This window comes from Wickerhamomyces anomalus, assembly GCF_001661255.1.
Source record: "Wickerhamomyces anomalus NRRL Y-366-8 unplaced genomic scaffold WICANscaffold_4, whole genome shotgun sequence".
NCBI classification, from domain to species: Eukaryota; Fungi; Ascomycota; class Saccharomycetes; order Phaffomycetales; family Wickerhamomycetaceae; genus Hansenula; species Hansenula anomala.
Genome location: NW_017567113.1, coordinates 1,871,128 through 1,895,558, shown reverse-complemented (window position 1 = coordinate 1,895,558; position 24,431 = coordinate 1,871,128). Strand labels below are relative to the sequence as shown.

The 24,431-nt window shown below is 32.8% G+C and overlaps 14 protein-coding genes across 14 annotated transcripts; 6 read left to right on the top strand and 8 right to left on the bottom strand.

Annotated features, from left to right (window-relative positions):
* Positions 1-2: 2 nt before the first annotated feature.
* Positions 3-1,532, bottom strand: SIF2 (Sif2p; the record flags this gene model as incomplete). Its single annotated transcript, XM_019184976.1, has 1 exon — positions 3-1,532. One exon carries the CDS (start codon positions 1,530-1,532, stop codon positions 3-5), a length of 1,530 nt encoding a protein of 509 aa, XP_019038608.1.
* A 230-nt stretch (positions 1,533-1,762) lies between these two features.
* Positions 1,763-3,919, top strand: EXO84 (exocyst subunit EXO84; the record flags this gene model as incomplete). Its single annotated transcript, XM_019184975.1, has 1 exon — positions 1,763-3,919. The coding sequence occupies one exon, from the start codon at positions 1,763-1,765 to the stop codon at positions 3,917-3,919; it is 2,157 nt and encodes a 718-aa protein (XP_019038607.1).
* Positions 3,920-4,124: 205 nt separating this feature from the next.
* FES1 (Hsp70 nucleotide exchange factor FES1) lies at positions 4,125-5,028 on the top strand (the record flags this gene model as incomplete). Its single annotated transcript, XM_019183631.1, has 2 exons — positions 4,125-4,967; positions 5,020-5,028. The coding sequence occupies 2 exons, from the start codon at positions 4,125-4,127 to the stop codon at positions 5,026-5,028; spliced, it is 852 nt and encodes a 283-aa protein (XP_019038606.1).
* On the bottom strand, positions 5,021-5,676 carry MMS4 (Mms4p). The gene has a single exon (XM_019186461.1). It carries the CDS (start codon positions 5,643-5,645, stop codon positions 5,073-5,075), a length of 573 nt encoding a protein of 190 aa, XP_019038605.1. The 5' UTR covers positions 5,646-5,676; the 3' UTR covers positions 5,021-5,072.
* Positions 5,677-7,534: 1,858 nt separating this feature from the next.
* On the bottom strand, positions 7,535-8,070 carry WICANDRAFT_94805 (uncharacterized protein). Its single transcript, XM_019186460.1, has one exon. The coding sequence runs from the start codon at positions 8,033-8,035 to the stop codon at positions 7,829-7,831; it is 207 nt and encodes a 68-aa protein (XP_019038604.1). The 5' UTR covers positions 8,036-8,070; the 3' UTR covers positions 7,535-7,828.
* A 1,187-nt stretch (positions 8,071-9,257) lies between these two features.
* On the bottom strand, positions 9,258-9,562 carry TIM12 (Tim12p; the record flags this gene model as incomplete). The annotated part of the gene is made up of 2 exons (XM_019181980.1): positions 9,258-9,402; positions 9,459-9,562. The coding sequence occupies 2 exons, from the start codon at positions 9,560-9,562 to the stop codon at positions 9,258-9,260; spliced, it is 249 nt and encodes an 82-aa protein (XP_019038603.1).
* Positions 9,563-10,878: 1,316 nt separating this feature from the next.
* WICANDRAFT_79913 (uncharacterized protein) lies at positions 10,879-12,288 on the bottom strand (the record flags this gene model as incomplete). The annotated part of the gene is made up of 1 exon (XM_019184974.1): positions 10,879-12,288. The coding sequence occupies one exon, from the start codon at positions 12,286-12,288 to the stop codon at positions 10,879-10,881; it is 1,410 nt and encodes a 469-aa protein (XP_019038602.1).
* Positions 12,289-13,118: 830 nt separating this feature from the next.
* On the top strand, positions 13,119-13,409 carry WICANDRAFT_63892 (uncharacterized protein; the record flags this gene model as incomplete). The annotated part of the gene is made up of 2 exons (XM_019183630.1): positions 13,119-13,329; positions 13,387-13,409. The coding sequence occupies 2 exons, from the start codon at positions 13,119-13,121 to the stop codon at positions 13,407-13,409; spliced, it is 234 nt and encodes a 77-aa protein (XP_019038601.1).
* A 985-nt stretch (positions 13,410-14,394) lies between these two features.
* On the top strand, positions 14,395-15,669 carry WICANDRAFT_84977 (uncharacterized protein; the record flags this gene model as incomplete). The annotated part of the gene is made up of 1 exon (XM_019185818.1): positions 14,395-15,669. One exon carries the CDS (start codon positions 14,395-14,397, stop codon positions 15,667-15,669), a length of 1,275 nt encoding a protein of 424 aa, XP_019038600.1.
* A 73-nt stretch (positions 15,670-15,742) lies between these two features.
* Positions 15,743-16,387, bottom strand: WICANDRAFT_84976 (uncharacterized protein; the record flags this gene model as incomplete). Its single annotated transcript, XM_019185817.1, has 2 exons — positions 15,743-15,818; positions 15,840-16,387. The coding sequence occupies 2 exons, from the start codon at positions 16,385-16,387 to the stop codon at positions 15,743-15,745; spliced, it is 624 nt and encodes a 207-aa protein (XP_019038599.1).
* Positions 16,388-16,541: 154 nt separating this feature from the next.
* WICANDRAFT_79910 (zinc-binding alcohol dehydrogenase family protein) lies at positions 16,542-17,651 on the bottom strand (the record flags this gene model as incomplete). The annotated part of the gene is made up of 1 exon (XM_019184973.1): positions 16,542-17,651. The coding sequence occupies one exon, from the start codon at positions 17,649-17,651 to the stop codon at positions 16,542-16,544; it is 1,110 nt and encodes a 369-aa protein (XP_019038598.1).
* Positions 17,652-18,223: 572 nt separating this feature from the next.
* Positions 18,224-19,312, bottom strand: WICANDRAFT_33274 (zinc-binding alcohol dehydrogenase family protein; the record flags this gene model as incomplete). The annotated part of the gene is made up of 1 exon (XM_019182051.1): positions 18,224-19,312. One exon carries the CDS (start codon positions 19,310-19,312, stop codon positions 18,224-18,226), a length of 1,089 nt encoding a protein of 362 aa, XP_019038597.1.
* An 885-nt stretch (positions 19,313-20,197) lies between these two features.
* On the top strand, positions 20,198-21,295 carry WICANDRAFT_63887 (VTA1 family vacuolar protein sorting-associated protein; the record flags this gene model as incomplete). Its single annotated transcript, XM_019183629.1, has 2 exons — positions 20,198-20,297; positions 20,349-21,295. 2 exons carry the CDS (start codon positions 20,198-20,200, stop codon positions 21,293-21,295), a joined length of 1,047 nt encoding a protein of 348 aa, XP_019038596.1.
* Positions 21,296-22,250: 955 nt separating this feature from the next.
* Positions 22,251-24,077, top strand: WICANDRAFT_79907 (uncharacterized protein; the record flags this gene model as incomplete). Its single annotated transcript, XM_019184972.1, has 1 exon — positions 22,251-24,077. The coding sequence occupies one exon, from the start codon at positions 22,251-22,253 to the stop codon at positions 24,075-24,077; it is 1,827 nt and encodes a 608-aa protein (XP_019038595.1).
* Positions 24,078-24,431: the final 354 nt, after the last annotated feature.

The window sequence follows — 24,431 nt, the reverse complement described above, 5'->3', positions numbered from 1 at the left end:
CATTAATCCCATGTCACCACCACACTCTCGCTGTGTGAATAGGTCACCACTATGCTTTGAGAATCAGAATTCCATTTCAAACTAGTGATGTAGTTATTTTCCAAATCAGCATCTGGAACTTCAGGTTGATATTCAGCAACAACTTTCAATTGATCATCTAATAATAAATCAATATTGAAAATAGAGACAATTCCCTCTGTGGTACCAACCACTATATGTTTCTTATCTGGTGATATTTCAGCATTCAATATTGGAATACCATCCATCACGATTATTGAAGTTTGTTTCCCATATCTAACATCCCATAACCTAATTGAACTATCCAATGAAGTACTTATCACAAACTCTTTGCTTACCCAATCTGCAAACGTTATCGGTTGTGAATGACCCAACAAGATCTGTGAATTGTTAAAAGATGCACCATTCCATATTCTAATTGTTCTATCATCTGATGCTGTTAATAGTAAAGAAGCTTCATGATTATACCTTATGAATGATATAGCTTTTGTGTGACCGATTAAAGTACCTGTTGGTGTTCTTTCACCAACGTTGAAAACTAACGTAGTCCCATTCAAACCTGGAATAATAAATTTTGTATCATCTATCCATGCTGCATCCATACCTAAAGTTGTATTTTCCAAACCAGTTGGAGTTTGAACACCAGTAGTTGTAGATTCGCTACTTCTCAAGATATCTAGATGTTGAACGACATTACCAGTTGCAGCATCCCAAACTATAGTTGCACTATCAGAATCTGAAGTTAAGATATATGCACCGTTTGGACTCCATTTAATAACCAATATTGGAGAATGGTGTAAGTATAATACATTTCTTAGCTTACCATCAGCAGCCCATAATCTAATCTCTCCAGATTCCACTGCAGTTACTAACAAATGACCCATTGGGGCCCATGCTAATGTAGTTATATCTGATGATGATGAATCTTCAGAAGGGTTGAAACTCACTGGTGGATGTGTCAATATTAGTTGTTTTGTTTCAACATTTGGTAAAATAACTGTTATTTTAGCTCTAGCATCACTTAATCCAAAAGCCAATACTGTTGGAGCAGTTGGGTTCCAATCAGATGAAGTACTTGGTTCAAATGTAAATTTTTTCTTTAAAATCTTGATAAAATCTGGTGAATTCTCCCTTTTAACAACATCCCCATTATCATGAGATTCACCATTCATTGGAACATCACTTTTATCAATACTTTCAAATCTATTTTTTGGTTCAATAGGTGGATTAATCCCACTATCTGCACTTAATGCATGAAACACAGTGAATTTATCACTATAGTATTTATCTTCCTGTATATCACCATTCTGCTTCACTAGCTGGTCACTTTCTGAGTATAGTATCCCCTTCTGTACCAAATTCACCAGTGAACCTATAGGTATCGAATCTTTAAATTTATCATCAAATTCAGCGACTGTGGTCTCGTCATAAAGGGCAAAGGCAGACACCTCGAGCCCCGACTCCTGGAGGTATCTCCATATCAAGTAGTTCAACTCTTCAGACGACAACGACATGATGACTGTTCCCAAGTTGTTTCTTGATTTCTCAATGTGGTTTGAAATTTGGGTACAAGTTTGAAGTTGTTTTTGTTTTTTTTACTGGTTTTTTTTTAATTTTTGGTTTTTCTTGAATTGAATTGAAGAATTTTGAGAAATCGAAAACATCAACAAACTGAATCAGCAGAAATTGATCCAAAAGTCAATTCTTTTAATTAGGGTGTTGTAATCAATTCAGTAATAGCAAAATGGTGGAACTGTCGCTGAGAAAGACCAGAGCATTCAAGTCCAGTGACCAGTCCTCAAGGGCCAAAAATAACCCATATGCCAGTCTAAAGAACAACAATCTGGGCTCAAGTAACCAGAATGTTGCATTACCATCCATTGCCAAAAAGGATCAGGAAAAGATAGGGAAATTGATGCAAAGAAGAATGTCGGTTCATCAAAGCGAGGTGCCAAAGATGTTTCAACAAGGTGTTGGTGCTGGTGGTGTCCCAGCACTGCCGAAGGACATATTGATCAATCATCAACAGCAGCAACAGCAGCAACAACAATCATTACCAAGAGATGCTCTAAATAAGGAACCTGCAAATTATGGCTCCAATGTGGCAAACCTAAGACATCAGGGCTCTCGTTCTTCAAAAGGTATAGATTTACAAGATCCTGCTGTTATACAATTATTGAGTGATGCAAATTTCAATCCTGAACAGTTCATATCATCGAGATTGAATGATTCAACAGCTTCAGATATTGATAAATTCAATTCCAACTTAACCACTTTGAATAAAAAAGTTACCAATGATATTAAAGCTGTTGCTAATCAAACTTATGATAAATTGTTAAATGCCACTAAAGAATTGAATTCTACAGATAATGAATTGAAATTTCTAAGAAATGCTATTAATGAATTATCAGATTTGACAAATGAAATGAAATTACAAGCTGAGAAGAAGATACAGTTGGAATTGGATCAAACTAATGAAATTACAAAATCAAATTCTCAAGCCAAAAGACAAAATAGAGCAAAAGATCGAAGTAGTATTTTGGTTTTAGAGAAGATGTGGGCAAGTGAAATGAGTAGTTTATTTAAACATGTTGAAGGAGCTCAGAAATATATTGCAGCTATTCCAGGGCGTCATGTTATAGCTGAAAGTGGTCGTTGGTATGAATTGAATGCTGCAACTTTTAAAACTTTACAACCTGCACATATTTTCTTATTGAATGATTTGATATTGATTGCAACAAGAAGACGGAAAACTGGTCAAAGAAATAAAGGTGATGGTGTTAAACAGATCCAATCATTAGTCGCTGACCAATGTTGGCCATTAAGAGAAGTTCAATTGATTGAATTGAAACCTAATGGTAATGAAGATGTTTTCACAATCAATATTAGATATAACAGTTTAAGTTATATGTATCAAACTGATCGTCAAGATCATTATCAGAAAATCTTGTCCGGTTACAAAAAGGCAAGAGATGAATTGAGAGATATTTCAGAAGCTGAAAATATCAAACAAAGACAATTGAGAGATTCAATGACACTATTATCAATTAGTGAGAATGGTGCTAATGGTAATGGCCAAGGAACAAATGGCTCTGCAACCCCCAAGAGGCAGAGCTACCATAATAAAAGAAATAGTAATGTCATTTTACAAGATTTAAGTACTAGAATGCATAGCAGATCAAGAAGTATGGATAATTCAAATACTTTGAGATCCTTAAAGAAAATTGATGATATGGTTGATGAATCTGATGTTACTATTTTCCACCAAAATTTTGATGAAACTTTAAACCGTCTTGATGATTTGGAAACTGAATTAACAACTTTGAAAACATCATGTAATGATGAAGAAGTTTTGTTTTTCAACATTATTAAACTGAAAATCTCTACCAAGAAGGATCAAGTTGTTAAACTTTTAATAAATTCAATGAAATCAGAATCATTAACAACATTTGAAATTCAAACCTCAATCAAGAGCTTATTGAAATTAAATCTCACTGATATTGCTAAACTATTACTCCTCAATAACAGAACAAGTCATATAAACTCATTAATCACAAAAGTTGAAGAATCAAGTAGATTAAAAGGTACAAGGAGTATATCTGATTATATCGTGGAAGTTTCCATCGTTAGAATTCAAAATATTAAAACATCAATCCAGTTATATAAATCATTATTTGAAGAAACTCCTTCGAATCTAAGTTATTTAGTTGAATGGGGTGTTGAAGAGATTCATAAACATATTAATTTATTGAAAGAATCTTTGCATAATGTGAAATTACCAAAATCAACATTACAGGATTCCATACTGATCATTCACAGACAAGTGCACCAACTCAAACAAGCTGGTCTTGATGTTGAGTATCTTTTTGATGAGTTTTATAGATCCATAGACACTGAATAATGAATAAAGATGGAGTCTAATAATAACATTACTATGGTGTGTCCCTTAGCGATACGTTTTCGCGGAACTTCGCGAATGCGATCTGTGAAGTTTTAAAAAAATATTCAAGAACCTTCTGGAAGCTATAGCGATGAGCTTTTAAAGCAAAGAAAATCCACAATTCTTTCACAGAACTCAAGAGATTCATAATTTATAATCAAAGAAAATGGATAAACTACTAAATTGGTCATTAGCTCAACAAGACCCAGAAACTGCAAAGAAAGTCGGTGCTCCAGATCCTAAATTATTAGCTGAATTATTTGGACAAAATGTTGATGATGCAACTTTAATGAAACAAAATATTGAATTAATTGAAAATCCTGAATGTGATGAAGATAATAAATTAACAGCTTTTGATAATTTTGAAATGTTGATTGAAAACTTAGATAATGCAAATAATATCGAAAATTTAAAACTTTGGCCCAAATTAATAAATTTATTAGATTCAGAAAATGATGAATTTAAAAATTTAACAAGTTCAATTATTGGTACATCTGTTCAAAATAATGAAAAATCTCAAACTGATTTTTTAAAATATCCTCAAGGTTTTACAAAATTGATTTCATTAGCTAAATCAAATAAAGTTGTTAGAATTAAGGCATTATATGCATTATCAAATTTAATTAGAAATAATGAACAATCTTATGAATTATTTGATCAACATAAAGGTTGGGAATTATTAGGTCCTATAATAACGGATAAAGAAGCTAAAGATAAAGTGAAATTAAGAAGCTTATCATTATTAGGTGCAATTTTAAGTATAGCTCCAAAAGATGATATAAAGAAACATATTCATGAATATTCAATAATTGAAAAAATCTTGAGTTTAATTAAACCAGGTGCAAATATTTCAGTTGTTGATAAATCATTAAATTTGATTGTTCATTTGATCAATGGTGGTTATGAATTTAATGATGATGAAGTTAAACAAGTTAAAGAATCTGTGGAAATTATTGAAAAAGATTTCCATGATGTTATAAATATTGATGATTTTCAAGTTTTAAAGCAAGTAAAATGAACAATGGGATTAATAGAAAGTTTTACTAACACAATTTGGTTAGATCGTTTAATAAACTACAATTCATCAAACAATCAAGAAGGAAATAAATTATATTCACCTTTCTAATAATTCAGAATCATTCATTGTAGAAAACAACTTCATAATTGATGATTGGATATTACTCATCATTAAAGGTTTCCCATCAGGACCAGTTGGTAATCTATTTTGATTCACTGCATTATATAGATGTAATAATGTTGGTAATTCATCAATAATTCTATTAGCTTTAACTTCAGTCATGAATTTAAACTGTAACAACATTTTCAAATAAGTATCATGAGTATTAACACCTGATTTTATTGTACCGATATTTGCTAAATCTGGATTTCTCTCCACTTTATCATATCTTGCTGATGATATTGTATATGTGAATGATTTTAACCAAAGTAATGTTTCATGTGTTGTCTTTGTTGGGAAAACTTTAAACCCATTAACTTGTAATTGAGCAACTTCTGCCTCTATTTGATCAGATGAATATGAAGAAATTGTATTTGATCTCGGGGCTGCTTTTGTTTTTCTTCTTCTTCCACCACGACCACCTCTACTTCTTTTACCAGGTTCGAATTCATCAGCATTTGCAACACCTGAATTTTCATCCTCCATTGGAGCAGTTGGGACTGGTTCCATTCTTGAACGAACTTTTGCAGTATATTTTCTGTTTTCTTGAGTTTTCAATTTTTGTAAAATTTGATCATATCCATTAATTAAAATGATGAAATTGTTAAAATTTTTATTTCTTAATTTAACTTCATTAAATTTTGTAACTAATGTTTCCATTTCCAACATTTGTAAAAATTCACTAGCTGTATAAACGAAAACACAAATTTTTTCATCCAAGATTTGTAATGGAGATGGTTTAAAACTATCAGTTTCAGAATCATAGATGGCTCTTGTCTTTCTTGACCAACAAATAATATTTTCAGGGTTTGAAACTTCTTGGATTTCAATAGGTGCTAATTCTAAAGTATGATCATTTCCTTTAAAATCTCGAATAACTTGTTGAGGAATCTTGATAATCATTTCAGTCAATAAATCATCTTTTTTACGATTCACTCTATTAGCATCCTGGTATAATTGACGATTTTGCTTTTCTTGTAATTGTCTTTGTTTCTCCAATTCACGTTCTTCTTTAGATTTTCTTGGATTTGATGTTGTTTTCCCTCTTTTAGCAGGTCTTTCAGCAACGGATTCAACATGTTCAGGTAATGCAGTTTCAGAATAAGATCTTGTGGCAGGTTTAGGGGAAGGTGCAGGAGATAATATATCTGCTAAGAAACTCATTTCAGATTTTGTACTTTCTAATAATTGTCTTGCCTTAACTCTTTCTAACCGTTGGTCATTCTTATGGGTATGTTTTGTTAATTTATCCAAAAAGGCATTTGAAGAACTATTTTTGCTAATGGTTTTCTGAATCTCTTCATCTGAATCTGATAATTCAATATCTTTACCATTTTGAATTTTATGAATTGGAAAAAGTGGTTTTGAAGCATGTGTGGAAATTCTAATATCACCAATTGATGAAGATCCAGGATCAATTTTCTCAGGTGTGCTTGATAAGAAAACTTTTTCTTTTCTTCTTAATTGATGAATTGGGTTTAATGAATGTTCATTATCAGAATCAGAATCAAGATACTTATCTGTAGATATTGGTTGTTTCCTTTTGGTGGTTGACAAGGTTATTTCACTTCTTGATCTATTGATTGGTAATTTTATTGGTTTAGGGGTGCTTTTAGCTGGTTGACTACTACTTGAAATAACCATGACTGGTTCTTTAGGTTGGCTTGATAGTTGTCTTTTTGATTGTGAATTTGGAGTTGACCCATTATTCTTCTTTGGAGTATTGATCCTACTATAACTTGAATCTGAAGGAACAAACAATTTACTTTTTGCTAACCCACTAGCCTTAACCACTATATCATCATCATCTGAATCATCATTTTCTAGTATATTATCAAGCGCGTCATACCTCTTTTCAATATTCTGAACCATTTTTTCCATTGAACTAACAGACATTGGTCGTATTTTCTCAACAGATCGTTCTTGTATTGGTGAAGAATCAAGACTGATGGCATTATAAGATTGATCTTGATTTGGTTGTTGAATCCTTTGAGTTGATGTGATTTTTGCAGCTTCTGAATCTGAATCTGTCACGCTATTCAAAGGGTTAGTTAGGCTTCAAAGGGTATTAAGAAGATAGCACACTCACATTTCTATCACGAGATCATCGTCATCTATGATTTCGACTGGTTCCATCTTGGGTTTGTACTGTTATACGTTGTGGTGATGGTTGGTATTGAGATGAGCTTGATTTTTTTTTGACATGATCGTGGCCGAAAAACCATTATATAACTAATTCACAATTAAAAATGCTTCATCAAGATTGATTGAATGGGTGAAAAATAAATCCCATATAATCTAATCATAGCATAATAAGCTCAAGCTATCACGTTGAAAGGTATTTTATAACTTTGCAGCTCAATTGACGCGTCTTTTAAACGTCTGTTCTACGCGTATTCTTTAAATAAGGAACAAAGATAATTTTAATTATACAAAAATAAAAATAAACAACCTAATCCCAGTTGAAAACATAAAAGTAGAAGTGAATTAAATAAAAAAAAGACACGGTTAAATTAACCATAAAAAAAGATTAATAAAACAATAAAAAAGAAGAAGGAAAAAAAACTAGCAATAAAAATAATAACAACATAAAATATTTCATCTCAATAGGACCAACTTAATCATTTCTTCATCATCTAAAAATACAGCAAATTTTTTTTGTTAATCCCAATTAAACAAATACATCAATAAATTTATTCTTCTTGTTGTTGTTGAGCTTGGTAGTTAGCTTTTTCTTCTTCGTATCTTTTTTTATCAGCTTCAGCTTTGGTTTCATATGGAACTTTTTCTTCTGGAGTTAAAGCTTTCCATCTTTCACCTAATAATTTACCAACACCACCGAAGGAGATACCTGGGTTTTCAGATCTGACAATATCTCTGTTATCATTGGCGAAGAACATGTAGGCAGAAAGGGATCTTTTTGGGGCATTTGGATCTTGGGATGAGTTAGTAAACAATAATAACAATGAACAACGACAACAGTCTATGTGCTGTTAATCACCAATACATACCCTTCTTCTTTCTTTGGACTTTGGTGGCTCTTTTTCCGGTAGACATGTTTGCTGTGTTGATGTTGTTAGTATTGGAGCAGTAATGTAAAAGGAAGAGAAAACAGAGGCACCAACGCTCACTATAAATAATTTTTGTATGGGAAACCAAAACTGAAAATTGAAATTGGAAAAACGCGTTTGCTCAAAAACATAAACATTGAAACCATGGCAACAATAACAAAAATATTAAAAGGCGTTCACTGGGTAACCAGCCTAGCCTCTGCCTGTGCACCTACCAGTTCCCTGCCTAGCTCTCGAGTCTCCTTCCAGCCTCAGCCCGCGCACCTGGTGACAAACAAAAAAAAAATAAACAACGAAAAAAAAAGTGTGATTTGGATTTCCCTCACAATTGCAAATTAGCATCAAATCGGTTTCCCACCCAAACACAACTGGTTTCCCAAATATCAACAACCCCATAACCCAATCATCAAAATACAATGATAATCCATTAATTCCAATCCATCAATTGCACTCGTAGTTGCCCTTTATCGACTCCTCCGAGCAATTGTCATGTTTTTGATATCTCCGGTCCCCATACAATACAACAACAAGTTCAACAACTCAACTCAGAAGGTTGTGATAAACTTGACGACAAATACTCAATTGCTCCTTAAATTGGTGGCAATTGACAAGAGTATCAAAGCCACGATGGAGTTCTGTCTTTTTTTCCAGGTTGTGGTTGTGTTGTGAGCCGCGTTTGGTTATCTCCATGTTTTCTCATACTGTTTTCATACATACAAATTTTGTTAGCGTACTAGTTAAGTATAGTGTGCTGTGGTGAGTTTGTATGAGGAAAAGGATTTGTATGAAGGATTTTTAAAGCGCTATGAAAATTATGGTGAAGAAAAATTAAAGGGGGAATAGGGGAGGGTAATGGGTTGCACGTGATGTGTCATGTGACTATAGTGAGGGTAACTACACTGGATTTTATATTACTATGCAAACTATTATCTATATACACTTTATTCATAATCATCGTTTGAATCTTTCATAAGCTGGCATCTTCTCTGGCGTCATGCCCTGTGACTGCACAAGCTGGATTTAGTTAGTACTGGTATTATAAACTTTAGTTTCAAAGAGCACTCACCTGTCCTATCTTTAAATTGGTTTTATAATATTTAGCAACACATCTATCAATACACATCATTTCACCTTTGTTTAAATCAGCTTCACCATATTCATCGGGTATACATTTGTTTCGACAACTTTTCAGCATTCTGTTTATTTATTAATTAATTGTTCATTCTATAATTTTTTTTGGGCTGGCACTCACGTATTAAATGTTTTAGACATTGCATCAAATTGGACTTCAGCCATCTTGATCTTTTCAGGATCAGCATCCTGATTCATATAGGCACTCTTCAGTATGAATGACATGATTATTCTATTATGTGTTCTATGTGATTCTCCAATATGTCAAGTCTTTAATTTTCAATCTTCATCAACGTCTTTATGAAAAAAAAAAAAACCTGAATGCGTGACTTTCACGTGACTGAATTATAACATAGAGATTATTACAATCAATAAGTTATACAGCTACAAGTGACATAGTAGAACATACCAATCCAAGCCATCTAGTATTCATAATTAATTATATAAGATTCACCACTAACCATGATCCAAAAACCACTAACAATATAAGTATCACCAACTTTGAAATAGCATCACTAGATTTGCAAAAATTTGATTCAGCTAATATACTAAACCTAAAACAGTCACACATCTGACTTAGCATCTTCTTTTAATCCCATAAAAAACAGCATCTCTTACATTAAACAGGAGATTCTTCTTCTTGAATATCGTAATTTTCAATGATCTCCAATGATTCATTAGTTTGTTTTAAATTTTGTAAACACCATGTAAATAAGATTGAAACAATAACTAAAAAAATGGATCCCAGGGCAAGTGGAGTGCACATATTTGATATTAAATATAATTCAGGATGCATATTAAAACGGAATGATTTTTAAAAATGAAAAGCTTGGTTTTTGAGTAACTGAGTATTGTTGGTAGACAATGAAATTGAGAACTAATGGAAACACAATTCAATTATGGATTGGGGTGAGTGAAGAATTAGAGGATATTTCCTGAGGTATAGCAACGGATGTAGCCCATTCTCATTTGACATTCAAGGGACCTGGAAATATTTAATCTGTTCCACTTGACACAAAAACCCATTTTTCACAACCACGGAAAACAACAACCAGATTGAAGCATATCCCAGGCCTTAATACTCCCAATAAGATTCCTCATCTTCTGAGTATAAAAGAGTAATGTGAAGTCAATAACCAATCGTATTGTAAGAAACGATAAGACTTTAATTAAAGATACCAACTCTTAACTGTCCATCTTCTATTTCTCATTTCATTAGCTCATACATGGGCTGTTGGGTAAAACTTGGAGACCAATTTTCAATCTCTCTGGTAACCCCTCAGCTTGCAAACCAAATATCAACCCCAAGAACTAGCTCTAATATCAAGTTAATGATAACAACTGGTGTAAAAGACAAAAAGAATTCATTCCGTGGAGAAAAAGATGTATAGAGATTGTTCGCGAATACATTCGGTGAATAATCTTGACCTAGACGTATCAGCTTTAATATTATTTGTTAACTTCTACAATTCTTCATTTGAAAATCAATCGCATTCATTCTGTAATTCATTTCCTCTATCATGTAACTCATTTGATCCAAATCAACGTCCCCTTGACAATTTTTGCTGAAACAATATTATTGAATGCTCATTAACATTATTGACAAAATATATACCGAATAAACTGAATAAAGTTATCAACACCCCGAATTTAGCTGCACTAAACTCTTCAATCTGATAACCAAGAATAGATCCTGCAATTCTTGAAATGATCAAAGCAGGAATTGAAGCAATCCCAAATGAATTACTTAATCTTGACCCCAATTCTAAAGTATTTGTTGATAATGCACTGATTGATAAGAATGAAGTGATAACGATTGAGAATGCTGAGATGGTTAATACTCCAAGATATGCATAAAGGATATATAAATGGTGGTTTGTGAATGGTAACAAGATTAGATTAATTATTGATAAATGCAGAAATGAACCAATTTGTACATTGAAAACACCAATTGAATCAGATAATACACCTATGAATACTGAACTGAAGATTGCAAAACATGTGATTAGTTGGGTAATGAAATATGTGTCCTCAGTTGGTGTAGCATTGGATGCATTGATGAATATATCAAGGTATGAATAAACAATAAATAAAATTCCAAATCCTATTCCAATTGCAATTGAATTATTTCTAAATTTGAAATCCTGGACCAATCTTAAATCAGTTCCGATATAAGGACACCATGATCTACCCAACACATCTCTTTTCTTATCCAATTCTTTCAAGATTGGACTTCTTAATCTAAAATCATGCTCATCAGTAATCCTATTCAATGAATACATTATAGTTAAAAAGCATTGACAACCCCATAATCCTGCAAAGAGATAAATAATTTTATTCAACTCATCCACATCATCCAAAACACTAGTCAATAAAATATTCACAAACCATGACGTTGCCACACCACCAGTTGATAAACAAACACCAAGGGCATATCCTCTTCTCTTGTGGAAAAAATGGGAGATTGTTATAAGGGAAGAAAGATATTGACATGATGAACCTAATCCCAAGATTCCAAAAATTAACAACATTCCGAGGAAAGATGAAGTTGTAGGTATTAATGAAGTTGAGATTAAAACAAGGATCGAGCCAATGATTGTTGGTAGGATGGTGGTGAACTTGTCTGAATAATCACCAAACAAGGTCATCCCATTGAAGAACATGAATAAGAACCATGTCATGATCCATGAATTGGAAGTTGCGTAGGACGTTTCTAATAAAGTGTTTAGTAATTTGGCAAAGATTGATAAATTTGTTAGGGTTGCAATTACTGGAGATATTGATAATGTTGATTCATACATGAGTGGGACATAGCTTTGGATACCACCTTCAGGGAATTCAATTTGCTCATCTGTGATGGTTGTGTTTGGTGGTGTTGATTCTAGTTGAATTTGATTATTGATTAAATCTGAGGTTGATTTCCTCTTTATAGGGGTGTATGGTTGGTTCATGGTGGTGATATTAGATGGGTGTGGTTGTGGTTAAGATGTGGTGATTGATTAGTTTATGTATTTGAGTGTAGGGCTGTGGATGTTCATGTTATTGGTTGCAGTGATGATGGTGATTGTTTTATTGTTTTTCTATTGTCGATCTTTTAGATCTCAGCCTTTAAACAATGATCAAAACGATTACGAAGGAAGTAATAGAACGTATAAACGAGGCTGAAAGTGACATGCTGGACATTACTCATGAATCATCATTACCTGAGATCTAAAAAGCCATTGGGCATGCTGTTAATTCATTGGTGTTTCGATGGCTGAAGTGTCAGATTTAAAGGGTCCTAATAAGCCTCGAGAAAGCTTAATCCTTGCCTCTTGAATCTCACGAACATACTGAGCTATAAACAACAAGATGCTTCATACTTAATACGTTACCAATGTATTATTATAATGACTTCCATTGACGTGAAAAACCTTCTACTCTTGAATGTAACGAATTCATGACCCACTTCGTCATCAACAAGTTTTCTCGACTAAAAAACAAAATTGATATACGATTTAGTACTTTTCTCAGTTAGTTATATACCATAAGACTATACAAGAAAAGCAGTCAGTCAATCAGATACTACTACCCTTCATAGTTTATGGCTAAGCATTTCAACCACTGGTCAAGAATCGTGATACAATAAGAACTGGTGCATTTTGAAAGAGGCTGACGTGAATGAGCTTCTTTATTCTTGTCATTGTCACTTTTAATCAAGTATTCATATCAAGAAACAATCATCACGTTCGTTAACACTACCTCCCTTTCTTGAACTCAGTGAAAACCCATCAATATCAGAATGACAGAAAGCAATGTGATAAACAGTCCACCAGAATATTTAAAGAATCAACCACCATCATATAATCAAGAAATGGTTTCAAGATCAGAACAATATAACCTTCAAAGAACAACAACAGAGCAAAAATTGGGGATCCCTGATAATGATCCTGATGAAGATGATGGATGTATTTATCGTTGGTGTGTGATATTACATTGTAATACAGTTTTAAGTATATTATGTTGTCCTTGTGAGCATGGGAATATCAACACGTCACCAATGATGACAGCAAACGCAGCTACTGGACAATGAGATAGCTAATAATCCTCCAGATCATGAATATGTATTAATGAACTACACTACTGAATAAACAACCAACAACCATTCTTTTTAGAACTAATTGTGTAATTGTGGTGGTATAATCTATGTGTCATCCCGATACGGTATAATCCGACTATATATATTCACATGACCACCGTACTACCCTTTTGGGCACCGCTATCAGTTTGATCAAAATCATTTGCCCTTTGGTTGATTCGTTGGGTTTAGAGAATCAGGGGTAAAGAAAGAGTGAAGAGTAAAGAGTTAGGGGTTATAGAGTGGTAGTAGATTGGTTATATTATTGTATTAGTCTATTAGAATCAACTACAGCACTTTAATAGGTTCTTTAATATATTTACTGTTATAGTGGGTTGTCCCTCAGTGAAAAGAAATGAGTTGAACCCTTGATTAGTTGAGATTAAGATAGATATTAAGATAGATATCAAGACAGCCAAAGAACCACAGTACAATACACCACAAACCAATAAACACCACCATCACCTCACCACCTGAAACTGAATCACAATTAACCTCAATTAACTCACTCTTGTTCTAATCTACTAACTTACCTAATCCCTTACCTAACCACCTCCCTTATACGCCTGTGTCCCGTAACACTCCACCCCCAACAAAAAAATCAGTTGAATCGGATCAGAACAGAGTGAACATACTCCAGTAACAATTATTCTATCAAGTACCACCATTATGCCCCTATTTAATTTATATACTACTCTATTATCTAATCCACTACTATCCCCTTACATAATCACCGCTTAATTTCTGTCCAAATCACGTTTCTTTTCAATCCAATTTCCTCGTTAAAAGAAAAAAAATTTCTTGACTGATTGACCCAATGGAAAAAAAAAAAAAATAATAAAGCCATATTCACATCCTGATACGATTCACTTCTTGATGAATCCTCAGGAATTCCTCAAGAGCTATTATACCTTATAGTTACATAGTACACACTCTCACCATGTCAAGTACTACATTCACCACTGACAACAACAACATCAACAACTCCAACAACAACAAGGAGAATGTCACAATCACAAACAGAAAGGGAAACATCTCAACCCTTTCAAATACTCAACAATTGACTGCAATTGACACGTTTGGTAATGTTTTCGAAGTGCCAAATTATTCAATCAAAGATATCCTAAAAGCTATCCCTTCTCATTGTTATGAAAGAAGAGTTTTACAATCTTTCTCTTATGTCTTTAGAGATTTAGCATTTTTAGGAATTTTTTATTATTTGGCAAATACTTTTATTCCAACTTTACCTTCAATTTATCTAAGATTCTTAGCTTGGTCAATTTACACCATAGTGCAAGGTTTATTCGGTACTGGGATTTGGGTCTTGGCTCATGAATGTGGTCATCAAGCGTTTAGTGATTATGGTTGGGTTAATGATCTGACTGGTTGGGTTTTACATTCTTCTTTATTAGTTCCTTACTTTTCTTGGAAATATTCTCATGGGAAACATCACAAGGCTACTGGTCATTTAACAAGAGATACCGTTTTCGTTCCACCAACTAAAGAAGAGTACAAGGCTAAGAATTTTGTTTCAAAATTGGAAGAATTGAGTGAAGATTCTCCAATTGTTACATTGTATCAATTAATTACTCAACAATTGGGTGGGTGGTTAGCTTATTTAACTACTAATGTCACTGGTCAAAAATATCCAAATCGTTCAAAATGGAGTGTAAACCATTTTGTTCCAAATTCTCCAATTTTCGAAACTAGAGATTATTGGTTTATTGTTTTGAGTGACTTAGGTATTTTAATTCAATCAATTATTTTATACAAGGTTTATTCAAAATTTGGTGGGTTCCATTTCTTGATGAATTATTTCATTCCTTATTTATTTGTTAATCATTGGTTAGTTTTCATTACTTATTTACAACATACTTCACCAGAAATGCCTCATTATGATCATGAAGAATGGAATTTCGCAAGAGGTGCCGCCGCTACAATTGATAGAGAATTTGGTTTCATTGGACCTTTTTGCTTTCATGATATTATTGAAACTCATGTTTTACATCATTATGTTTCAAGAATTCCATTTTATAATGCAAGAGAAGCAAGTGAAGCTATTAAAAAAGTTATGGGGAAACATTATAAACATAGTGATGAGAATATGTTTGTTAGTTTATGGAAATCTGCTAGATCTTGTCAATTTGTTGATGGTGAGAATGGGGTTAGAATGTTTAGAAATAAAAATAATATTGGTATTAAACCAAGAGATTGAAAGAGAGATACAATTATATAGCTTATTATTCTAGATATATTTTAATTTATTGATTAATTTGTATTATATCTTATTATATCTCCAACTCCTCAACATCTCCAGTTTCAATAAACCAATCAACCATTTCAACACCTTTACGAGACTCTTCACTATACTTGTCAACATCATACCCACAAAATTCCAAAGCCTTCACAGGTGCAATTGTTTTCCTTTTATCTTTCAAGACATATTTAGTTATACTAACAGCATGCAACCCTTGTCCACTTTCAAATTTACTCAAGATGAAAATCCATTTCGAATCCCAACCAAGTATTCTACTCTTGACATCATACTTCTGATATGGTTTAATCTCTTTTTTAAAACTCGTAAAGACATTGGCAACAGGCACATAAGCCCAAGTTCCTGATTCTGTCTTGTACTTGATGAAAAATTTTTGGAAAATTAAAGTCATCAATTTCGTTCTTGATATATCTAATTCTTCAAAATATGTTGAATTGGATTTATGTAAATAAATATCACATTCAAATGGTGAATTATATGTATGAATAGTTTTAGTTTGGAAAGGTGATGAATTTTTATCAAGAAATGATGGGAAATAGATTGGTAATATTAGGTTTTTGAAAGCTTGCCAATAAAAACGAACATAGTAGGCTAATGGTAGTGATTTGTATGATGATAATAGATATGCATACAATAGGTATTTGAATATGGAATACATCTTGGATTAGTTAGTTGGTTAGTTGGAACTTTGCTGGGATTTAATTGGAAAAGGAGTGCTTTTTTATATTTTCTCGGTACAATTTTCAATCGGTACAAATCAAAAGACATAAATCCGATTATAAGCGATGTTCATTTATTTGAATATTATAAACCTATGATCTAAAGACAACTTTCTCAGCACTAACTTTATCATGTTTTAATAAATCAATAGCTTCATTTGCACTTTCAAATCCTGGTTTCAAAACTTTCAAATTGGCATGTTTTAAATCATTGATGAAATTTGGTAATAATTCAAACCAAAATTCTTTATATCTCTTGGATGTATCATCATCAATTACCCATGTATGACCATAAGCATCCAATTTATAACCAACGGCAGCATATGCCAAAGTTGGTGGAACAAATTCCAATTCACCCGATCTATCACCAATGGAAACATCTTTTTCTCCAAGGAATAATAAATTATCAACTTTAACATGTTTTGAATTCTTGGTTGCATCAATAACTTGTTGGAAAGTCTCCTTTGAGGCAACAATATCAAAAGCATATGAGAAATCAAATTTGTTCAATTGAGTTATAACATCTTCATCACGATAATTAATTGTATGATCAGCACCAATTGATTTCAAAAATTCATGATTCTTTGGAGATGCAGTGGTGACAACATTCAATCCATAAATATGTTTAGCAATTTGAATAGCCAAAATACCAGTTGCAGTGGCCCCACCCCAAATTAAAATATATTTATCAGAATTACCACTCTTCAATGGAGAAATCTTCAAATTACCAGCAAATGATAACCCAACAGTGGCTAACCCCAAAGTAACAGAAGCTGCACCTTCAAAAGATTTAATCTCCCCAGCAGGATACTCACCAACTTTTAAGGCATCAACTGGAAATTTCTTTGGATATTTAATAGTCACTTGAGGATCAATAACAACAAATTTTTCAAAAGCTCCACGATCTGGTTTTGTATTACCATGTAAGAAACTTGAAACAAAATCACCTTTACTGAAACCCTCGACATTAGCACCAACGAATTCCACTACACCACTGACATCACAACCTGCAATAGCACCTTTTTGTGAAAATCCATATTCAACATGTTTCCAATCTGTTGGATTGACTGCATACGCTATGGATTTGATTAATAGTTGGTCATCTGATGGGTTGGTGTATGGTGCTTCACCAACTGTGACGAATTGGCCATCTTCTTTGGAATTTGTGATGAATGCTGCTGTGTTTGGGATTTTATCTGACATTTTTCGTTTAACACTTTGTAGATATTAATATTCATCAAACTGATCATCAGCTTATAGTGGAATTTTCTTGCTCTTTATATAGAGATCCCTGTTTTTTTTTTTTTTTAGTTTGCAGGTTTAAAAAGTTTCACAACTTTGCTATTTTATAACGCAATTTGTAATTCAAGTTGCTGTATAGAGACTAATTATTGAAGTTGATTGATTTATCGATAGAAACTGATTAATTAATTACAAATCAAAAGACGCTATTCCGTTTTCTTGATGTGTGTTTTTTTTTTTCGCATAATTTGTAAAATTGATTGGCTATAGACTATAGGCTATAGGCTACATAGGTGACTGGCAACTTATTCGATCGAGAGCTGACTTAATGATAGATCTATTATTATAAAGATCAGTTCATCATTCTATAATATTAATGCTCTCTTATTAAAATTGTATACTTAATCAACCACTAAATTCCCACGTTAAGATGCACGACGGAGAATCTACGGACTTCATTAATCAGCTTGATGTGAAAACATACACGTCAGTGATTAGAAATTAATACTGCGCCAATTATCGTATATTAATCATCAAGATCTAAACACAACCTTCTCTGCACTAACTTTATTATCTTTTAATAATCCCAAGGCTTCATCAACACTTTCAAATCCAGGTTTTAAAACTCTTAAATTTGCAGTTTTCAAAAATGGGATTAATGGAGGTAATAATTCAAACCAGAATTGTTTATATCTAGAGAATACATCTTTAGTTAATTCCCAATGCTTTCCAAGGGCATCAATATCATGACCATTTGCTAAATAGGAGAAAGTTGGAGTCACAAATTCAACATTGTTGTCATCCCTTTTCAAAATTTTGGATTCATCCAAGGCTGTTAAATTATCTAACTTTGGAGATTTGGAATTGATAGTGGCATTATATGATTCTTGGTATGTTTCATCTGAGGAAACTGTATCTAAAACATAAGCAAAATCATAATTCGTTAATGATGCTAATGATTCAGAATCATGATAATCAAAAGTGGCATCAGCACCAATAAATTTCAAAAAATCATGATTTTTAGCAGAGGCTGTTGTAATAACATTCAATCCATAAATTTTCTTGGCCACTTGAATAGCTAAAATGCCCGTTGCAGTAGAACCACCCCAAATCAAGATATTTAAACCTTCATTCTCAGATTTATTTGGATTAATTTTCAAATTACCTGCAAATGACATACCAATAGTGGATAACCCCAAAGTAACAGAACTTGCACCTTCGAAATTCTTGATCAAATCAGAAGGATGAACACCTTGACTTAATGATTCATCCGAAAATTTCTCATGTTTAATAGTCATTGTGGGGACACCTAATACATATTTAGCAAAAGCACCATTCTCTTCATTAGTATTCCCATGGATAAACGTCGAAACATAATCACCAACTTGGAACCCATCAACATCCGAGCCAACTTTAACAACTATCCCACTTGTATCTGTACCACTTATAGCATTTGGTGCACTAATGAAATAGATATGTTTCCAATCAGTTGGATTTGCAGCATATGCAATGGTTTTAATCAAGATTTCATTGTTTTTAGGTTCAGGAATTGGAGTTGTTTTAATTGTAGTTAAGTTGGATGTTTCTTTGGAGCCTGTTATGATAGCTGCTGTGTTTGACATTGTGAAAGTTATGGATTGGTTATGGGATAAGTTGATGATTATTAATTGGAATTATAAATGAATTTTCATTTTTATAACAATGACTGTCAGAAATATGAGTGTCACTAAGAACAATAGGTTTATATTGAAGCTGGTTTATTATGGAATCTCTGAAAGATCTGGGTGGCTGTATAGGGTCTATTTTAATATACAGCTTACTTGCTAATTATATCAACTTGGTGGGTGAAATTAAGTTGATTTTAAAGAAAACTACATGTTAATATTCGAATAATAATTGATGTAAATGAATAATATTGTCGACGACGACGACGTCATGATGGCAGCTGGTCATTATAAAATTGGTCTAATTGATTCAATTGAACTCACTAGTGCTATAATATATCTAATTCATTGTACCAATTGTATATTAAGCCCAAGCTTTGAAGATCGTTTAGACGCTAAATAAAATTTTGTAAAATTCATAAAATTATAAAATCAGACTTCTTGACTTATAAAATTGTAATTTCAAAACTTGTTAATGTCAAATATTTCAAATTTCGAAAATTTAGTGAATCCACTCAAGACTAGTATCAGAATAATCAGCAGTCTCTAAAGCACATATTTCTCCATTTTTCAATTGAAATCCATTCCATGGTTAGTTTTATTGATAGTAGATCACTATTGGCGCCTGTGTCCGAACCCTGCCTAGGAGTTTGCGGACTAGACAGAACTCAACTATTTTTCTCTCTAGACTTCAAACAGCGTCTATACCCGGACAGAGCGCTCTGCTCCCCAGAAGGAACTCTGGGGGTAACACCCCTTATAAAAATTTAGTTATCGTATTAAATTAAGCGTTATAATGAAAGATTGCCCTTTGATATTCACCTCATCAAATCACATTAAACCATGCCATTGACACCACCAAGTTCATTACCAAAAGCAATCAATCCATTCGTTACAAGATCCAATGAATTGGAAAATGCTGAACCTTTGATTGCTTATTTCTGTAAGTGTAATCCAGTGATGATGATGATGGATGAGTACTAATGATATCAAGGCAAATTATACATTGTAGAACAAATATTAAATCAAGGTTTACATACAACTGATGATGAAATTTCAAAATTTGCTATGGAATTATTAGATGATATTGAGAATTTCAAACAAGTTAATCAAGAAGATGAAATCAAAGACATAATCAATGATAAATCAAGTAGTATATTATATATTGTTGGATTTGGTGATAAGATTTTCAATAATTCATTAAAACAAATTAAACAACATGTTTCAAATAAATCTACAGCGTTAAGTTTTTTAGCAAGTGTTAATTTTTATGAATTGATTAAATTATGGCCAGATCAAGATGTTTATGAAATGAATGAATTAATGAAAAAAATTAGATATGCCAAATTCCATGCAGCTAGAATATTGAAGAGTTTAAGGAAAGGAGAAGACCCTAATGAATATGATCCACCTGAATTTGAATTGAAAGATGAACAAGAAGTGCCTTTTAAACAAGAAGAAGAACCAACACCAGCGGGATTGCCTAATATGGAAGATGACGACGATGATGATGATAATTTAGGACTACCAAAAGTTCCACAATTTATAGATGATGAGCCAAATAAGAAACAAAACCAAGATCAAGAACCTGAATTATCCAAAGAGAAAAGTCCCTCACCAAGTTTTAAACTACCTGAACCTCCAAAATCTAAACCAGGAGCAATCGATGTGGATCCAGAACCAGTAACACCAAGAGAATCCACACCAAAAGTAAATGAACCATCCTCATCAAGATCACTCTCTCAACCTATAATTAAAGATAACTCAACAAAACCAGTAACTAAATTTGATGTTTCTCAAATCATTGAATCTGGTGAAATTTATAATAAAGCTCAAAAACATGCAAAATTCGCAATCAGTGCCATGAATTATGAAGATAAAGAGACTGCTTTGAAACAGTTGAAAGAGGCCATAGCGTTATTGGATCAATTAGAGATGTGAATACATTTAAAACAATAGATACTAGATCTGTATTGATTTTTGCGTCAAAGTATTCCGTATTCGGTTGCCAAATGCCCAATCGAGGAAAAGTTTTTCTCAGGATTTTCCGAGACAGGTGAAAGTTTAATAAAGAGGTGGATTTTGAATGGTCATGAATTTGGATTTAATTGATTTTAATTGGATATGTGTAATTAATTTAGGACTACGAGTGGAGTCAATTCACCCACTTAATCTCCTAGTAAAATTCCCCTGTTGTTTTGTATGACCCATGCTTCTTTTTAATGTAATTTGATGCATTTGCACTACGGAAAATTTTAAGAAATAGAAATTTTCAACTCGATGAGCCATCTCATGAGAAAACTGGGAAAACAGTATATAAACTGTGAGAAGTACTTGATTTATTCTTAGTCTATCTTTTTGTAGTATTCAACAATCACTTAATATTCATCCTTTCTAAATATTCTTTAATCATGTTTGGCTTATTCAACAACGTTATTGCAAACGAACCAAAACCTACAACTACTACAACTGTTGCTTCAACTCCAGCTAAACCAGTTTCAAATGGTTATAAATTCAACTTTGATCTAAGTTTCTTGGGTGAATTTGTTCAAATCTCTTTATTCAAAGAAAACAAATAGGTGAATTAATATGTTTTATATCATGAGTAATGCTGGTTTTTTAATAGATTTGATACAAGATAATTTAATAATGCAATAATAGTAATACAAAAGTAATGTTTAATGGGAATGAAATTGTAGAGATGATGAATAAAATAGAACTAACCATTGAAAGATACCTACTACTATTAAATGATTACTGTTACATCTATTTTCATTCTATTTGGTACACGGGCTTTGGCCAGAAAACACGTTAGAAAAAAAAACATGAGCAAAATAAAAACTAGAGCCATAAACCAAAATTCCTTCTAAACACGTATTCAAACAATGATCTCACTATGATGATCTCTCTTTTGCTATACTCACTCTTCCTAGTGCTACCCACTTTGGCCAAACTTCATGAACTAAACTGGAGATTATCCTATAAACAAGTCAACCCAGACAACTCTAGCACTCCATGTCAAATCATATCAATAAATGATCAATTCCCACCACCAATAATCAGATTAAAGCAACATGACACTCTCAGGATAAACCTGTATAATGGGTTGGATGAACCTACTGCATTGCATTTCCATGGTATTTTCCAAAAAGGTTTTAATCAAATGGATGGTCCAACAATGTTGACACAATGTCCTATTCTTCCCCAGACCCATTTCACTTATGAGTTCACTGTGAATCAAACAGGTACATATTGGTATCATGCTCATGAATCTGTACAATACGGGGATGGTTTGCGTGGTGCTCTGATCATAGAGGAGGATGAACAAGAGTATGATCAGGATGTTGTTGTGACGTTGAGTGATTGGTATTATGGGAAAAGTGAACAATTATTACACGATTCAAAAGGTAATGAACCAAGAATTGATTCTTCATTGTTTAATGATACAAGAAATGTTAAATGGGGAGTGGAACCTAATGAGAAAATCTTGATTAGATTGATTAATATGGGGATGAGTGGTTCTCAATATTTTTATATAGAGGATCATAACCTAACAATAGTGGAGGTTGATGGTGTTAAAATCCAACCAGTTGAAGTGGATAGTGTCTTGTTGGCAACTGGCCAAAGATATGGTGTTGTTTTACAGACAAAATCAAATAGAGATCGAAACTATGGAATGGTTTCGATAACAAATATGATGATGAGGAAAGTTTATCTTGATAATTGGATTGTTTATGATTTTGCCAAACCACTAGATCCACCTTTGGAGATCCATCCAAGAGATTTAAATTATATTGATGATTTCCAATTGAAGCCATTAGTGTCAACACCTAGATTAGGAACTCCAAACCATCAGTTTGAATTCACTTATGATAGTATAGATTATCAAGGTCAAAATTATTGGACAATGAATGGTGTCCCACATTTATCCCCTAAGATACCAACACTAATGACTGTATTATCAAGTGGAGATGATGAATTTGGGAACCCATTAATTTATGGGAATTCAACAAATACTATAATCATTGAAAAAGGTGATATCGTGGATATAATTGTGAATTCAAATGATATGATGAAACATCCATTCCATTTACATGGTCATAACTTCCAAGTATTGGCTCGTGAACGTAAAAAACATTATGATTATGATGCTTCAAAATTCTCAGATTTCCCCCTAGTGAGAGATACTATAGTGGTCCCTAATCATGGATATGTTGTTTTAAGATTCATTGCTGATAACCCTGGTGTTTGGTTTTTCCACTGTCATACTGATTGGCATGCAGCTACTGGACTTGGTGTTGTTTTCATTGAAAGTCCTGATTTGATAAGAAGAGATTTGAAATTGAATAAAGAGAGCTTAGAGATGTGTTTGAAGGGTGGTGTAAAGACTAGAGGAAATGCAGCAGGGAATGATCATTTTATGGATTTGAAAGGTGATGTATCAATTTATAACATTAATGAAAAAGAGTCAACAACAACAGCAACAGCATCTTCTTCTTTACCATCTCCATCATCTACGGATTCAATGATGAAATCAACATCATCATTCCATACAAAAGTTGTTGTTTTAATCATTTATTTCACAATCATGTTGATGATTGCAATCGCTGGTGCTTTTTTCATCAATAAACGGATTCGTTCAAATATCCATTATAAGAAGGGGAAATATAGAAGATTATCCACAATTGCAAACGTTGAACCTGAGCAAGGTATTGAATTATAAGGAATATGTAAACTTATTCTATGTCACGTTTTTGTAGTATTCTGTGCAATTTTGGGTGTAATTGTGACTGAAGATCTGGGCATAATTACGAGCAGTTGAAGAGATGGAAATCAGAGAAGAGATGGCTGATGACTATAAAATCAATAAAATCAATAAAATCAATAAACTAATTCATTTAGTTCACTAATTCCAACTAATTCACCTCTTCATCACCAATTTCCTCACCCACTGATCGTTAAGATAATTCGTTATCTTTTCCATCAAAATTTTTTTTCTTGTTTTTTCTTGAATCGGCAAAACGCAAATCTGCAAAAAAAAAACATCAAATCAACAAAATACAAATAAATTGAATAA